Below are 18536 nucleotides of genomic sequence, written 5' to 3'. Positions count from 1 at the left end.
CAATATATTCTGTTCTGTGTTTACACAAGGTCTCTGGGGTTTGAATTGTTCAGATCCTCATATTCGTCTTTTGTGTGATAGTTCTGCCTTCGGGTGCTGGGATTGAATTTGGGATCAGGAAATAATTATATAGTTTAAACAGAGAGTCGTACAAATCTGTCTTGCTGAGAAGGGGGGTGGGTGCAGCGCTGTGGGAAGTGTATTTTGATTGGCACGTTGGGTCTCTTGGATTAAAGGGGATATTCACAGCCAAAGCCTTGCACCCACTGTTTGCTTCAGTGTTTCTCTTAAATGTGTTTTATACAAGTTATTCTGAGGAATGGTTGATGGCACCGGAGGTACTTGTCTGCAAGTGTTTTACAGATATGATAAAATCTCTGTTTGTCCCCATTATGTAGTGAGAATGGGTATAGATAGACTAGAGAAGACTACATTAATTTGGTGGCAAAGCTAATGTACAGGTGACTGCAATAAAAATGGAGGCAGCAGGAAGCCACAGACTGAGAGTTATATAGTGGAAGGAGCAGGGTCCCCAGCAGCACAGAGTATATCAGGAGATTAATGATGTGTTAGTGAGGACAGGGCTGCGTGTGACAGGGGCAGTGACATGATGTGAGGAGGGGAATGGAGGCAGCAGGAAGCCACAGACTGAGAGTTATATTGTGGAAGGAGCAGGATCCCCCAGCAGCACTTGTTATTAACATTGAATGTGTAGGTAAATCTGCAGCCATTTGTCTTTCACCCCTAAGGGCCCTGGCTCTTACTCTGGCACTAAGCCTCTGGTACTGTTTCCCAGTTCTTCTGTAAGCCCTATTTGTCCCTGTGTCTCTTCTCCTTGGATCCAGACAGTTGTAGTACTCACCATCATGATTCTAATTTGGCAACATAATTTTTTAGTGGTGACACCCTGCAGTGTTTATAAAGAGAAGCTTCTGTGGGGTACGTTACTACACATGTCTTGCACTTGATTAGAAACCTTTTTGGCTTTAAGGCTTATCCACTATATACCATATTAATTGAGAAACATCCTTTTTTTTTATTTATAGTATTTCACATTTTATTTTAGACTTAATTTATTTTTCTTTACTCTAATATTTGTGTGTTATTATTATTTCCGTCTCATTTGTTTGGGTTATTATGCCCGTCTTTATAAGAAGTACTTGAGATGGAGATGGTCAGTATTGCCGTCTCTCATTCGTACGTGAGACTTGGGAAAGATAGTTGTTTGTGTTCCGCGTCTGCAGTTCCTTCCCGACACCAAACCTTTGATGAGGAAGCCAGTGTAGGGTGGAGGAATGCATTCCTTTCATGTCAACCTTGTTTTCAAAATGAAAACAAAATTGCACTTTCTTACGGCTGCAAATGGGAGTTTGTCGTCGGTCTGATCTTTTTTTGAAGCAATTCCTACATGTAAAAGAGATGCACAATGACAGACGTTTTGTAGGGATAAAGCTATCGCAGTAATTTATTGTAAGATTACTTTTAGCATTTACGTTCCTCTTTCCTTTCTAAAATGTTTGGTTTCGATCCTGCCAAGGAACTAATTAGTAAAACTAATCCGATTGGTCTACAGTTGCCTCGGTCCAGCGTTTTCAAAACTGTACTAATCTGGCTTTTGATAGTCCTACAGAAAGTATCCAATCTGGGCATTATAGTGTCCGTTACAATTACGTTCCTGTAGGGCAGTGAGATAAAGGCCGTTTAAGTGAACAGATGTTGTGCAGTGCAAAGCTTTTATTCCTTAAACGCAAACCTGTCACTTAAGTTACTGAAAAAAAAATTAAATGTTCTAGCAGAATTAACTATTAAACCTCTTTACTGTTTCCACCATCTAATAGGGCCCAGCACGAGCCTCTCCCAGAGACGGTCATGTATGTTTGCAGTCTCTGTAACGTGTAGAGTGCAGAGATGAGGAATGTCTGACAATGGTTCACGCGAGGTGTCTGTCACGATGCTGCTATGCTTTAAGACCTCATTTCCCTGTTTCTAATGGTTTCCCCTTCTCCTGCACCTCCCTGTGTGTATGTTACGCGGGTGACACAGCTAAGCAGCTTGGAATGTTTAAGTTCCTTTTAGAACGTTGCTGTTTGGCACGTGTTAGAAGTCTGTATATTTGGGTGGTTACGGTACACAAGGAAATATATAAATCAAAGATCCTTACCCACGTTGTGTGACAATGTCTGAGGTGTCTAAATCTTCAAACGTGGACCTGGTATCTCTTTCATGGCACTGCTTATGGGTGGGCAGCGTTCTGCACCAGAGCCGTGTTTAGAAGCGGTGCTGCCGTATGTATGTGCACCCGAATTAGTGATTATGCCCCCCACATGCTTATAAAAAATAGACAACTGCTGAAGGGCAACTGAAAATAAAGTAAATATAATGAACATTAAACCATGTAGACCCCTGAACTGTGGTTTGGTAAATACAGCCCTATACTGAAGTGCACAGACAGTGTCTGCTCCACAAGACGCCTCCATTCCCTGGTCCTGGGTTTCATCCAAGGTCTTCACCCCATGATAAATACTGCACCGTGATGACCTCCGCTCTGCAGAACACTTGTTATCTGAAAGTGTCTTAGTCTATGTACAGATTATTGTCATTTTTGCTGTGTGATTATGTTTCTATATGCTGCACAGGGGTTACACATGTTCTAAGGTTGTTTTCGTAAAATTTTAAGCCACACTAAACTTGAAACCATTTAAATTCACTTTGCAGGTTGTGGGAAATATTTTGCTTGATTTATCTGTTTAGGGTCTCCAAAACATCTTATGGGGAATAGCCTAGATAGTTAAAAACAGAGCTAAAAAGACTTGCAGAAGAAAAACAAGTTGGATGTATGATCTATGTCTCGTATAGGGATGCACTTGACACGGCAATCTTCTTGGAGCTGTACATTACATCTCTGTGCTGCTGGGGACCCTGCTCCTTCCACTATATAACTCTGTCTGTGGCTTCCTGCTGCCTCCATTCCCCTCCTCACATCATGTCACATGCAGCCCTGTCCTCACTAACACATCACTCGTCTCCTGTTATACTCTGTGCTGCTGGGGACCCTGCTCCTTCCACTATATAACTCTCAGTCTGTGACTTCCTGCTGCCTCCCACATGATCAGCTCATCTTCTGCAGCTTTGGCTATTTCAATCTGATTGGCTGCAGGTTGTTCTGCGCTGCCCATCTCAAAATTGGGTAGACACCTGTCTCGTCACCCTACTCAAGCAAGAAAATGGTTTTGCTGTGCCTGGTATATATTTCAGTGGAGATCGCGCTATTATTATATTGAAGTCCGTTTCGTTGTGTTGTGTTTTGATTGACTTCTGTATCTTTTGAGTGGTATCAGGCGTGTGTAAGACTTTGGAGTTGGATACAAGGGGGAGTAGGTAATACTATTTTACTTTTTAACAGTATATATACACAATTGTAACTTTCAGGCACAAAACCAGAACATTCAGATGCACACAAGTGTGTGTGTAATATTCAGCTTTATTGTGCTGATGCTGGGAATTGAATAATTGCACGTTTAACGGAGGGGGTGTAGGATTTGTGATTCGGTAATTACATGATTCAGGAAGTAAAAATGAAACTAGTGAGAGGTGCATTCTTGCTGGGCTTAACGCCAGGTGACCTGACTCACTTCCTCCGTCTCCTCCCAGTGACACGGTCCCCCGATCACCTAGGTATGCTGGAACCTGGAGAGTGTCCCTGGGTTGCGTATACTGTGTCCGTTCATCCCAGAACTGATCTGAGCCTGGTGCCAGAAAGGTGCTGGAGTCTGTGTCATTGTGCACAAGAGGTCGGTCCATACAATGCATGCACAGTCACATAATACGTACCTGACAATAATACACCTGTATACTTCTGTGCAGAGTAAGCTTATAATCGGTGAGTTGTGACATCACATCTAGCCGACTTTATATGGGAAGTAATGCACTCCCTACTGGAAATTATATGGGTGTTAGAAGTCATAGAGTTCAGTGACCGTTTATACAGGTCACAGAAATCCAATGTATCAAAATCATTTATTTATATGACGTCCATTATACAAAATAATTGATAGTAAGGAGTGACTTGTTCCTTACAGTACATACAATTTCCTAATGAACACTGAAATGATGATATAACTCACTGTATAGAGAGATTTCATAATATTGTACATACACTCTATGGACAAAAGTATTCGGACGCTTGACCATTACCCCAACAGGGACTATAATGACATTGTATTCAAATACATATACTTTTAATATAGATTTGGTCCCCCTTTTGCAGTGATAACAGCTTCCACTCTTCTTGGAAGGCTTTCCACAAGATGTTTCTGTTGGAATTTGTGCCCATTCATTCTGTAGAGCATTAAAGAGGTCAGGCACTGATGTTGGACGAGAAGGTCTGGCTCGCAATCTCCATTCCAGTTCATCCCAAAGGTGTTCCATGGGGTTGAAGTCAGGGCTCTGTGTGGGCCAGTCTAGTTCTTCGACACAGAACTCATTAAACCATGTCTTTGTAGTCCTTGCTTTGTGCACTGAGGCACAGTCATGTTGGAATACAAAGGGGCCTCCCCAAACTGTTGCCACAAAGTTGTAAGCAAAATGACTTGGTATGCTGAAGCATTAGGTTGTAAGCTTGCAAGCAGGGTTCTCTTACCTTTCTGTCTGTATGTATTACCCAGTATTGTTTTATTAATGTTTGTTCCCAATTGTAAAGCGCTACGGAATTTGCTGGCGCTATATAAATAAATGTTGATGACAACGAAGATTGCACTGGAGGGGTGTAGTACGTATTAACGGTGCTGTAAACACCGACATAAACAATCTGAATCATAACACACCGCCATGTCAAAAACACAGACTTACGTATACACAGACAGAGCACAGTTCTGATGTGTGGAGAGCCCGACATCCGTTTTAACAACGACTTGCATATTTAAAGCGGCAATGCAACAGACCCGGCGTAGGATCATGTAATGTAAATATGAACTTTAATCCTATCCCTAAGTGTAATTATAATGGTCCAGTAAAGTTCATACTTGTATTACATGATCCTACACCAGGTCCATTGCATTGCATTCCACTTTCTAATAATATCATTTACAGTTGACCGTAGAATATCCAGCAGGGATGAAATTTCACGAACCGTCTTATTGTAAAGGTGGCATCCTATCGCAGTACCACGCGTCCTATCGCAGTACCACGCGTCCTATCGCAGTACCACGCGTCCTATCGCAGTACCACGCGTCCTATCGCAGTACCATGCTTGAGGTCACTGAGCTCTTCAGAACGACCCATTTTGTATCACAAATGTTTGCAATTGGAGACTGCATGACTAGGTGTCTGATGTTATACACCTCTGGCAACGGGTCTGATTGAAACACCTCAATTCAATAATTAACAGATGTGGACAAATACTTTTGTCCATATAGTGTATATTACAGGCGTTTACACATGTGTTCATATCACATGTGTATTATACCGTTATTTTGTATGTCTTCATTGACGTTTATGCATTGTGTTGTTCTATCCTTATTCAGAAAAATCCGCTAGGAATTACTTTAGAAAGGACGAAGAACACTCCTTCCCATAGTGCACTCTGCTCTTCATGTAACAGGCTCTATTGTAACCAGCTTTACCAATACAGCATAAGAACTCTTTCATGATGAGTCATGTGACAAGTGGGTGGGGCTCTGTCAAATAACATTGTCGGACTCTGTCAAAGTTTCTAGCACAGCACACTAAATAATGGAAAGTACATCATTATTATTATTATTATTATTATTATTATTATTATTATTATTATCTTTGACTTATAACGCGCCACAAAGGGTCCGCAGCGTCATACATTACATATAAAGAAAACGGAGAACCAAGACACAACATGATACAAAAATATATACAAACATAGGTGACAGGGTAAAGCAAATCAGATTATATCTGACAGATCGTGAAAGTGATGGTAGAAATCAGCGAGAAGAAGGCCGAAGCTTAAGAAATCAGGGAAAACAGGGCTAGCAAAGCAGGCCAAGAGGTACAGAGGGTGATGGAGTAGTAGAAGGAGCACACAAGGAAAGAGGGTCCTGCTCCTGAGAGCTTACATCCTAAAGGGAAGGGGGAGACACAAATAGGGTGGTACTAACTGGGGGAGAGAGCCGGGACAAGGGAGTTAGGAGGAGGGCTGATAAACTTGAATAAAGAAATGAGTCTTAAGGGCACGCTTGAAGCCTTTGAGAGTAGATGCTAACCTGATGGAACGTGGAAGATCGTTCCACAGCAGGAGAGCAGCCCGGGCAAAGTCCTGAAGACGAGAGTGAGAGGAGGTGATCAGGGAAGTAGTGAGGCGGCGGTCAGAGGCAGAGCGGATGGGGCGGTTAGGAGTGTAGGTAGAGATGAGATTGGAGATGTAGGGAAGGGAAGATTGATTAAGACCTTTAAAGGTGAGGGTGTGGAGTTTAAATTTAATTCTATAGGGTATGGGGAGCCAATGTGGTGACTTGGAAGGAGACTGCAGAGACAGAGCGGCGGGAGAGAAAAATGAGGCGGGCAGCAGTATTGAGGATAGACTTAAGAGGGTCAAGGCGAGAATCAGGTAGGCCAGAGAGAAGGAGGTTACAGTAGTCAAGGCGAGAGAGTTTACAAGCGAGTGAACAAGGGTTTTCGTGGCTTCCGTGGTGAGAAAGGGACGTATCTTAGATATATTCCGAAGGTGGAAGTAGCAGGATTTAGAGAGGGACAGAATGTGAGGCTTGAATAAGAGGGAGGAATCAAGGATGACCCCAAGGCATCGAACTTGGGGGACAGAAACAAGGGTAGTGTTATTAACAGAAATAGAGAGGGGGGGAGGTGGGAGAGTCCTGGAAGGGGGGGAAGACTATAAGCTCGGTCTTGGAAATATTGAGTTTAAGGAAGCATTGGGACATCCAAGATGAGATGGCCGAGAGACAGGAGGAGACACGAGACAGAATAGAAGGGGAGAGGTCAGGGGATGAAAGATAAATTTGGGTATCATCAGCATAGAGGTGGTACTGGAGGCCAAAGGAGAGGATAAGGACACCAAGGGAGAAGGTGTAGAGGGAGAATAGCAAGGGGCCAGGAACGGAGCCTTGAGGAACGCCAACAGGTAGGGGAAGAGGGGGTGATGTAGAATCATTAATAGAGACTGAGGAGGAGCGGTTGGTGCGGTAAGAGGAAAACCAGGAGAGAGGACAGTGTTACATAGGCCTATAGATTTGAGAGTTTACATTCACACCAATTCATCTTATTTAATGTTTCATGTAACTAAAATATTTGTTTTCCCCCAGCAAGACTGTAATTTATTTCCTAGTGTCTATAATGGTACGGTTCTATGTCTATACAATATGTAAAGGATAATGTATCCCGGACTGTTTAAATGATAAGGACATGCGTGACCTCACATGACCATGGTCACAGATCTCCCCGGGAGCCGCTTATAATGTACAAAACAGAATACATTATCCACCGGCCTTGGCTGCAGCACCCCTGTGAGATTTCCGCGGCGCACAGTTTAGGAACCGCTACCCTGTGACCATTCCTTTCGTTCATTGGAACTTCTTTTTTTTTTTTTTTTATCCTAAAATACTGCTTGTTTTAGCCTAACTTACATCTTAAATTATTAATGAGCGCAGGGGGGCGACCAGGGGGTAAATGTTTTCAGTTTCGATTCCTGCAAGTCGGCGGAAATCGGTGGCTTTGCAGCGGAAATTTAAAGCGGCGATGGCTTGTAAAGGCAAACTTACCTTTACAAGCCATCGCCGCTTTAAATTTCCCTTGTAAAGTCGCCGACTTGCAGAAATCGAAACTTAATATGTTTACCCCAGGACTGTCTATATTACTTGTATCGCTTTTAATGTTCACTTTCAAATGAACTTTTCCATAAAAGTGCATCCCGGTGACTTTAGAGGATGAGCCCCATTTCTACCTACTCAGAGGTCTTGGGAAAAATCAAGTCCCTTTGCAAAAAAGAAAAAAAAAACTGTTCCCTTCTAAAAATATAGAAACGTCCCCTCAAGTACGCTGTGTCCCTCTCTGTATCCATAAAATAATACTGTTCTGCAAAACAAAATCGGGGTTCATTCAGACAAAGTACATTAAAGAGATATCTCTGGAGAGCTGTAATTTGAGCCTGTTCGGTCACACCTACTGACTTGCTGTAAAGCACGAGAATAGCTTTTTTCAGGACATGTTGTGAGAATATGATATAGGGTGGGGTGATGACATAGGAGAAAGTTCAGTACCGCACAGTGGCAGTCAGTATATTAATACGTTGTAATATCGCAATTGTCTCATGTCCGACTGTAGAATCACAATTTCCCATGTCAGCCGGTGTCCGGAGAGGTTGCTGGGGTCATAGTGGAGGTGTGTGTGTCTCTGTGAGTGTGACGCAGAGGAACACCGAGTATTTATTTAATTATGTCATTACAGCTCATCTCACCTGCAGCCTAATCCTAGGGTTTGTCATGGCCCAGACCCACCCATTATAACACCTGCTGATCACTTTCCTACAAGTACCGGCACAGCACAAGCATCTTGCTCACGCCGGCTTTACACAAGTATTTATTTTTAGTGGTGTGTATTATGGGTGCAGATCCACACTTTTTATGGAGGCATCTTATAACTTTATTTTAGAGGCTTCAACGCATTTATTGTTGTCCTAGAATTCTGTAGTTAGAAAAATAAAGTGATGATTTGTGTGCTCCTAATAATGGAAGAATATTAACAAGGGTGCAACAGCAAAATTAATTTTTGTACTATGCAAAAAAAATTTAAAATGTTCCTGTAGATGAAGGTTAGAAAAGTGGTACAGATCTATATGATCGCAGTGCATTAGTCCTTATGGTATAATGCTACTTTAGGAATTGGATTTGCCAAGGACTTAAGACTGTCATCCTCCCTTATTAATGCTTTCCACATACCTATTTTTTTCCTCTGGAGTGTTCTCCCTCAAATGGGTTCCTAACCTCCAGAAACATTCCCTAACTACCTTATCATACGTTCCAGTGGTCACCTCATTGCCCATCTCCCCCAACCCCCCCCCCCCCCTTCCCGAATACCCCCTGTTCACTTCTCTGTCCTATTCATGTGCTCTTGAAGGACCTCAGACTGCAGCTTCTCATTGCCGTGTACCGTCACTGGTCTGTTGGGTCAGTCCACAGCGACAGAGCACTTGGTCAAGTTGACCTCATTTCATTGTACATGACTGGTCCGTTCTTGAAAACGCCCCCCTAATGTTTTCTGTTTCACTTCTCTAGTTCAATTATAGATTGTACGTTCTAGAGGCTCATACCTCTTTTCTAATGTTATATTCCTACATTGTTATTGTACAGAGCTGAGGTTCATAATTCTCTTAAATTCATAATCTACTCTATTATAAAGTGTTTGTCTGCTTGTGACCCTGTCTGGGGCGTAACATTATGATTGTTACACAACTTTTAGTTTCTTGGATTCATGTTTGATAAAGATTTCCGTTATGGACCTGCGCTTGTTGCAGAGCTTGCAATCTATTGCTCGGTTAATAGAACCGATTTTGCTCGAAGTCCTGTGGAGATGACACAAGGATTTGTCAGTCTCACCCTTTTTAAGAGCGGTGACCTCATTGCTCAACCATGTTCACTGTAATTGCTTTCCTCATTGCTTAACAGGTTTGAAATGACTTGAAATTAAGCAGTTCGGTGTTATTATATTCCAGAGAAAACTCCCATCATCCTATGGCACTGGGAGAAAGTGCTAGCAATCAGCACCGGCTAAGCCGTAATAATTGGTGTCAATAAGACAGAAAGCTTAGGGATAGTGACTAAGCCGAGAGGTTGTGTGACTCTGAACTATAAATTTAATTTCCAATTATTGTAACCATGCATTAGATAATTTGTGTGTTGAAGGGGATGGAGATTAACATTGTACTTTTCCTTGTCGCTATAGCCCTGTGTCTATCGTTCTTACTCTCACCCTACATCCATATTCCTGGTTTCCGGATAGGCTCTTATTTTCAGACGGCCTTCAGTGGCCCTTACGGTCTTTGAATAAACATCAGATTTCTGTAGGGGTCAGATTTTGACAGCTAGAAACACGTACCTCCATATATACCATGGTGTGCCTTCACGCACCAATTCTTGCCGCCTTCTTGGGTTTTTCACCAGATGGGGAACTCTGCCCAGACCGAACGTGGAGATTATTTAATTAAATCTTTTCTTTCTTTTTTTTTTGTCCTCTTCTTGTGTAAGGCTTCTGCACCAACCCATATAGACATTTACTTTTACCCTTTTCGGAGCATTAGAACAGAATGGAATATCTTCGTATGTGGTGTTTTCCTCCCCTATCCAGGTCTCCCTCCTCTGCATATCTCCATCGTTGGCAGCTTCTGAGTTTTGCATAGGGAAGGGTGATATTGCACCTGCATCAAGGTCCTCTGCATCTTTTTATGTGCGCCACTATGAACTAAGCCATGTTAGATCAGATTAATGTGTGATCATCCGGTGATTCAGGGGTGGCCCTGTTACTGAAGGGGGTTTGTAGAAGTTACTGAGTGCACCTGCCTCCACAGCTTACCCGGATGTAAAAGCTTGTCATTATACCCCCTGACCAAAAACTGAAAGGGCGAGGGTATAACCTGGTATACTTGTTATAACCAGAACCTGCTATGGCCCGTACCTGTTTATAAAGGATGGTCCCTGGTTCGTGAATCTTTCCGTAATAAAACGCTGTTACGGTGATTACATCATCACAGTGTGACCGCAGAAAGCGATTAGTGATTTTTATTTGTATGCGTACCTAATTCATAGAGAATTTGGACTCCCTCTGGTGTCATGACGTTGGTCTATAGGATCAGTAGCCACAGGACCTCTGGCCATATTGAATATATTGCAGTTGTCTGTGATCTTGGCTGTCGGTGGAGATGACGTTTCGGCAGCACAGGATGTCCATTTCTTTCTCCAAAAAACTGTGTAATGAGCGAATGATCAGACCAGGTAATGGACGGCAGGTAAAATGCACAATGTGGCTAATTTCTCCCATTCTCTCTCCCAGGGAAGGACCTGTCCTGCCGCAGTGACACCGATCTGGCCTGCATTTTTGGAAAACGAGAAAAAGTGAAGAAGGCAACTGAGGTAATTCATTAAGTTTTCTATTTTGTTTTAAAGTGGTCCCGTCGCCTGCAAACAGCCATTTTTGCTTGCTGCACCGACAATAAAGCCCATCAGTACATTAGGAACTGGTGGGGTCGCTCCGTGCCCAGTGATGTCTCTAGTTCCTATTAAATAGATGTTCTGAATACTGGTTCAGACCACTAAAAAAAAAAAAAATAGAAACAATAACTTTCCACAGACTTCTGTCCTAAAATGCATTGTAATATTGGTATTATCTCCGGTTTGTGCCATCGCTGGGTGTGGGAGCATGGGGTCACATGATCAGGGGGCTGGCATCATTGTGGAGATTGCTGAGGTAACATCCCTATTTTTGTTTGCCAACCCGGTGACTGAAGAGCTTTTATTGAGCTGGGGACGGGATTTAGGGTCTCAAAATGGAACAGCGCCCAAGAACATAGCTGTCGCTGGGGGCAAAGATTTAAACGCCTAAAACAATGGACAATTTTTTGTAGTTACGATCAAAATTGCAGTTCAGTTTATTGTTGTGAATAATCAATTTATATTAAGCTTGTTAAATACCCTTGAAGTATGAAAATGTAGCTTTTCACTTTTCTTCTTAGAGCCCTGAAGGAGAGCAATAGTCCTTTGTACTGTTGGTGGGCTGTTTCTGGTCCTTGGTGTGTCCCTACGTAGTGATATATGGAGGCTGGGGGCCACGCTCCGTTTCAGATACTGTCAGCGCAGATGCAATCTTTACACATGTTTGTAAATGGCTCTTCTGTAGTCTACATATTTTCATTTAAATATCTTACCAGGTTCTTGTTTTTATAGAAAAGGAATGTACCACAAAGTAGATCTGGCATTATTAAATCGGTAGTTTTCTAATCCTGACACACACATGTATCCGTCACTGTGCTTGTCTTGTACGAGGAGGATAGCGAATATTTGGGCTGGATGTGTTGCTGGCTCCGAGCTCAGCCGTTGATTCTCGTATCTGGCAGACATGAATCACCAGTTATTAGACACTGGATATCTCTGGTGTGATATCCGGCAATACTGCCAGGATGGAGGAATCTGAGCCTGTTTTGCTTTCTGCACATAGCTCCCTCAGGTGAGTGCCGTGTCCTTAGTGTGACACTTGTCATTCCCCGCGGGTACAAGTAGTTGTACAATAAACTTTATTTTCACACTGTACACACACGCCGACCTCTTTATAAGTATACCACAGAGGCATACTGACTTGCGGTGCACGCATCGTCTTGTATGCCGGCACAAGTGGTCTGTACAACGCAGTAAAATAACGGAGGGTTACTAACGCTCCCAGCCCATGCTTCTCTGATTATTCGCCTCATTCCACAACAAGAGTCTGATCTCTCAGCCTTCGGTCAAAGTTGGTTGAAGCCACACCCATAAAAACGGTCTCAGACCCTACCTCTCTGTAGTCCCACTTTTGGTGGGAGTGACCCAATTTTTAAACCACGAAAGAGGCGAAGACTATTGGAAAGCTGGTGTGGCTTAGAGAGGATGGGGGTGTACCTGGGAATGGGATGTCCACCAAACCAATGTCGAAGTTTGTCTAGGAGAGTGGTGGACAACAGACGGCCCTCTGAGCCTTCTCCTGAGGCCTCCGGCTTCTTCCTGCTTTGTCTGATATTTTTTTTTTTTTTTAACATGCAATCCCTGTTTAAAATGCTGCTGATCTGTTATTACAGATAGGTGTCCATTTCTTTGCTTAAATGTAGAGTTTTCACTTATTACTGAGAGTGAGGGTGATGTGCAGCCCTCTTGAAGATTAGAGGATGCCCCCCACAATGTGTCAGGTTGCCCATCACTGGTGTAGGGAGAGTGAATTAACAGAAATAGCCGGGGGCAGGCAATACTGTAAAACCGCTTATTGTGCTTTAATTAAATAAACATTAATAAAAGGGAATCTCCAGTGTTTACTGCAGTGATGTGACCCACCTTGATGACCACATCTCTCCTAGCTTGGTTACTTTCTCCTCGGCCTTCCCCCTACAACACTTAAGTGACGTTTATGAAAACTGATGCTAAAGATTAACATGTATTGTAGATTGTGTAGCTGTCTCTGTGCGATTGTGGAGAGAACAGACCCCCATGTATGTGTTATAGGTACATAATTATCCCGATCCTGTGAAATACTTATTATCTGAGCAACTACAGAGGAGAGTGCAGTGTAATTGGTGAGTTAGTGATGAATTTGCTCTCTACTTGTTTCCTGTTAATGTATTTCTTAGAGCCGTGGTTAATTTTTTGATTCATGGTGGCTTTTTGGCCTCTGTAGCCTCCTTCCCACCTCTCATTTACAAACAATAGGCAGTGCGTCGGGACAGGACCCTAAATTGGACACTTCTACACATATAGAAGAAATATGCAATTTGTGTTCAATACTTGAGATCGATTTCAATTGTTTACAGCGTCTAGAGAGAGAGCCGGATCCTAAGTGTGATGGGCCCTGTCTGTACCGGGCGTTTAACTCCTTGTTGTCGCAGAACGGCCGAGCGCTGCTGGCAACTGCCGCACTGGGGTAACTGCTTGGTGCACGCCTCGCCTGGTCGCGGCAGAGGCAGCCGTTGTGTGGGCTGAACCAGTGGTCCTGACAACACAGCAGTCTTTTCACTAGGGACTACTGTGGTACCGGAACTGTGAGTCTCGGCGATGTCACAGCTGCTAGTGGGTTGGTATGCCGAATGTTGGTTCAGTCAAAAAACAGCGGCCTGCACTTCTATCAAGATACAAATTAGCACATTCCTGGCTAAAATTCTCAAATTGCTATGTCTGGTATTGCTTTTATTTGAATAAATCCTCCTTGCTATTGTCAGGTTACCTTTGTATATTAAATACATTATTTCTTTATTCCCATAAGTAGCAGGCCTGTGCAATGTGCCGTGGATTTGGAGGAATATATAAAATAACATGACATTTCTAAGTGGACAATTGTTAAACTTGCTGCATGTCCCCTTCTCGGTACCTGGTTTTTTTTAAAAAAATTTTGTTTTTTCACCTCTGCTGTGACAGTGAACAGCATTGATCTCTATAGTGAAGGACATGTCTGTACACACCAAGCATTTCCCAAACGCGTGACTGACCATAAGTGCAAAACGCGCGGCCCGTTAACGATTTGGGTAAACATCGCTATGTGCTGGCAACGCTCTCCGAGTTACCTTGTGTCTATTTTATCAGTCTGCACTAAATCCCAATCTACTTAAACGGAGGTTGGGGGGTCAGCGTCTTCCCCCCCCCACCCAATGTAAAAATTAAAAATTAAAGGAATGAACCTATTTTGTTTCTTCCATTATCTATTCATTAGTCTGTAGTGTTAACAGCTGGACAGAACCTTGGGCTCTCCGCGGCATGCTGATACTTGTTGTTACACAACAGCTGGCCGCAGATTGCTTACCTCGTTTGCTGCTTGCAACAAGATAACGTACATGTTTTAGAAAATACAATCCCTGAATATAATGAAAGAAACTGAGACGTGCATAGGACAGTGTGAGATACATGGCCCTCCACGTAGCTTGTAGAGCCCCTCTCTCTGTTACAGGGCAAAATGACGCTTATATCACCAACTTATAATGTGGAGCTGTACAATAGATCATTGTCTCTAGCTAATCCTCTATATGTGCCGATACATATACCATATAGCCCTTTAGATAAGCCTGTTATTGGTATTCCTTATTCCATGGAGATATAGAGAAGTATGTCACGTTGAGGCAACATCAGTACTCCCAGTAGTGTAAGTACCAACAATTAGTTTAAAATAAACTTTTTTTTTTTTTCCTTTCAACAATTTGTGTTGTTTCTTTTATAGCAGGCACTGGGGAGGTGTAAAATAAACTTATAAATGTAGATGTAGTATGCAGCAACAGTTACGGCCTCGTAAATGTAATCCTGCTGATTTAAACGCGGCTGCGGTGTCCTGAACAGACATGTATGAGCCTTCTCCAGGATATGTCGTTCCTGGACATTGAATCTGTCTGGATGGGGAGTGGGGGTGGACGTGCCGGGGCTTGCCGGCCTCTAAATCACAGCAGGTATTTGTAGACACAGAACGTGTTGAAATATATAATGTTCCTATTATCCTGCGCGCCGAGACATTTATTGGTAGCGCTACGGGCAGGTTCACCGACAAGTTAGGAGGTAGAGGAATATGTAGAGATACATTGTGTATGAAATATTACTCGCTGCGGTGTTTAACGACGTCTGGGGTGTATAATTATGCTGAAGTTAAGAGCCAGTGAGACAAATCTACAGGATGGCTTGTCACTTTTTTTTTTAAAGCTCTTCGGAAGTTGTGTAACAAAATGCCTCAAAAAAAAAAAAAGTTAAGAACCAGGATAAGACTTTTGGGGTCAGTAACTACCGAACTCGTCAATTTCTCCAGCACTGAAAACTGCATTAACAATTTAGAGACCAGTTTGTTGGACAAAATAAAAGTCAATAGTTTAGTCATCTCTTTCATCATCCTCTGATAATACGTGTAAATATTATTCATTGGTAGATCCTTGGCTGTGTTCTGAGTTTAATGCAGGGTTCTCTTTCGGGCTGTTGTCAGACGGGCGCTTCTAATGATTACTCTCTGAAGTGACAGCGTGCAACGTCTTCCGAGCTTAAGCAATCCCATGTGACAGGGTGAGCGGTTTCCCGTTCATGTAAATGTTTCAGCGGCGGGGGCAATTCAAGTGCTGTGAACTGTGGCTGGAAAAGTTATGACACCAGCCTAAGAGTCTCAAGGCTAGATTTACTAAACTGCGGGTTTGAAGAAGTGGAGATGTTGCCGATAGCAACCAATCAGATTCTAGCTTTCATTTTGTAGAATGCAGTAAATAAATGATAGCTAGAATATGATTGGTTGCTATAGGCAACATCTCCACTTTTTTCAAACCCGCCGTTTAGTAAATATACCCCTCAGCCTCCAAATTACCAAAACAGTGTCGAAAGATTAAATAAGCAAGTTGGATTAATGATCTTTTGTTTTAATTAGGAGTACGTTCAATTCCTTTATTAAGCGACATTGTTTTAAAATAAAAAGACACTCTGGGCGTCCTCCGTTTTTAAAGTCGGCCTTTCTATTATCCAACCTGAGGTGACTTTGGTTTTAGTAGTCGGCCTCCATGGACTAGTAAACCAGCCATCCCCAAATTCATGTTTAGAGAGGACAGTAACAAAAGAAAACGGGTAAATAAATATTAAACTTTAAGTTAATAGATGTTAAAATGGAATATGTTTAAAAAAAAAAATACATTTTAATGTTGTTCCTGTTTTAGCCACCAGGGGGAGTCCTTTATGGTAATTTGTAATTCCTCATATCCTCCTATGTAACATTTAAACATTTAATCTAGATGCCCTGTTTGAATGGCATCGATTCTACTTTATATTGGGCTCTGTAGGTTTCCGGAGAGCCGGGAGCTGAACAGACGTGGTCGGAGAGCGTATGATAATAAAACCAGTAAGTAAGTAGGCTTCTGTATATTGGTCATTCTCCAGGTCTCAGCGATATCGCTGGTTCCTAGTCAATTCATAGTTTCATGTATATTGGTCCAGCCTCCACTGGGTGCAGGCAACAGGCTCACTTAAATGACTTCTAATCTGCAAAGAAATAATGTTCTTGGGCAGCGTTGCCCATATGTGTTGATGGCTCTTTAGCCAAAATGCAAGTATTACTCAAAATCCTGGCTGTACGTTGAGTTCGTTATTTGTATTTTAGCAAAATACAGTGTCTGAAGAATGGCAGTGGGCATGGAGTTGGGAGCAGTGGTAGAAGTGGGGGGTATACGGTGGTATGCCATACCGTCGCTTCTCCTACTGCTTTCATTGTTATCCTATCAAAACCCATTCACTTACATTTTCCATATCACCACTTCTAAATTTCCACTTTGACCACTGACCTGGATGGCTTATAGTCTGTCCGATATTGCCGCTGTAATATGCCAGTATCATGCTAAATAAGCCAGCTTGCTTATAGCAAGTAAAGCCATAGTGTTTTCTACAATCTCCACCATGTTGTCTTTCACTCCTGTACAGTGGGAGGAGCTTCAATAACTGAGCAGGCAGGCAATGATTGATAGCTGAACAGACTTGCTCTGTAGAAATACACAGAGACTTTAGTATATCAGCAGGACACTGTCCTTAAGATGTGGGAAGAGCTAATGGAGGGTGAGCTGCAGTGGAATGTCAGGGTTACAATGAACAGCGTGTTTTATCTCCGTGTCTGAACATTTACATTTTGGCTTTTGTTGCCCCCTTACTTTTAAGGGGCAATATAATGATATGTAGGGGTTCTCAGAGGTGACTGCTAATATCTTTATAATCTACAGTGGTGACATCATCAGGAATGTACTGCATGGTTGTTACATGATAGGAGGCTGACAGGTGAGCTCTCTGAGTGGCGGGGGTCGGAAGAGAAATTCATAAGGTGACGATCCGCTTCCTGGTGGGTTCTCCGTGTAACCTATTTTTCTTATTTCTTTTTTTTTTTTCCCTCTTTCCCTCAAGCCTGCTATTTCCTTCCTCTCACCCCCCAGCTGTGCTTCCTGCTGCAGCCTTATCAAAAGGGAAAGCCTGGTTGGTCACAGGGGGGCCTGGCCTGCAGTCTGATCCCACTGAGCCATAACTTTTACCAACCACAGAAATAGTAACAGGGGTCTCATCAGCCGCTGACCCCGCTGCACACTCCCTGTTTAACCCTCTCATTCCCCTTCCTGCGTGTGTGTCATCCAGACAACGCCAGGACACCGCGTAGGAGACGGGAAGGTCTCCGTGTCCAAGAGTCAGGCGGCGGCCTCGGAATTCCCTGATTAGTCAGCGGTGAGACACTCTTATGTCACGACGCTGAAACGTTTATCTCGTCTCTCCTTGTATACGTAAAGGCCTGGTGCTCAAACGCAGTCCTCAACATGTCATGTTTTCAGGATTACTTTAATCACACACAGGTGGTGTTTAATCTATTTTCCTGGGTCAGAAATAATCCCACCGGTTTCTACCAACAAATCCTGAAAACATGACCTGCTGGTAGCTCTTGAGGACTGGGTTATGGACCACAGGGAAGGATTTCTGGTTTATTTAACGGCTTACCCTCTAATTGTTGCCTAATGTGATCTCTGAGGGCTGCTTGTGGTCTGTATTACGAAACTGACGGCATTTGGTCACGTTTGTCCCAACACACCCTGTTTAGATTTCCTATCAAAGTCGTCTCCAAGGGTTTGCCCCGCAGCTGCCAGAACCAATATCTCAATTTAAGAGTTCAGTTAAATGAAATACTCTTTGGCAATTCAGGTCATGATGAGCAATAATACCTAGATTACAATCTCCTGATGAAACAGTGGGCAGGCCTGCGAGCTGGATACGTTTATTGGCGCTGTTTTCCCGTGGCCGTCACTGACGTGGTACTGATACATCACTGCTGCTGTTTAGTGTGGTGTTCACCCTCTGGTA

At 42.9% G+C, this 18536-nt stretch overlaps 1 protein-coding gene across 1 annotated transcript in view; it reads left to right on the top strand.

Annotated features, from left to right (window-relative positions):
- Positions 1-18536, top strand: part of PINX1 (PIN2 (TERF1) interacting telomerase inhibitor 1) — a 76819-nt gene that overhangs the window by 17033 nt on the left and 41250 nt on the right. The window contains exon 6 of the mRNA XM_075201206.1: positions 11026-11105. Coding sequence (XP_075057307.1) covers positions 11026-11105 — 80 coding nt within the window. The remainder of the gene's footprint in view (positions 1-11025; positions 11106-18536) is intronic.

The sequence above is a fragment of the Mixophyes fleayi genome, chromosome 3 (genome assembly GCF_038048845.1).
Source record: "Mixophyes fleayi isolate aMixFle1 chromosome 3, aMixFle1.hap1, whole genome shotgun sequence".
Classification (NCBI taxonomy): Eukaryota; Metazoa; Chordata; class Amphibia; order Anura; family Limnodynastidae; genus Mixophyes; species Mixophyes fleayi.
The sequence above is the reverse complement of the archived record's forward strand: the minus strand, read 5'-3'. Positions and strand labels throughout refer to the sequence as shown.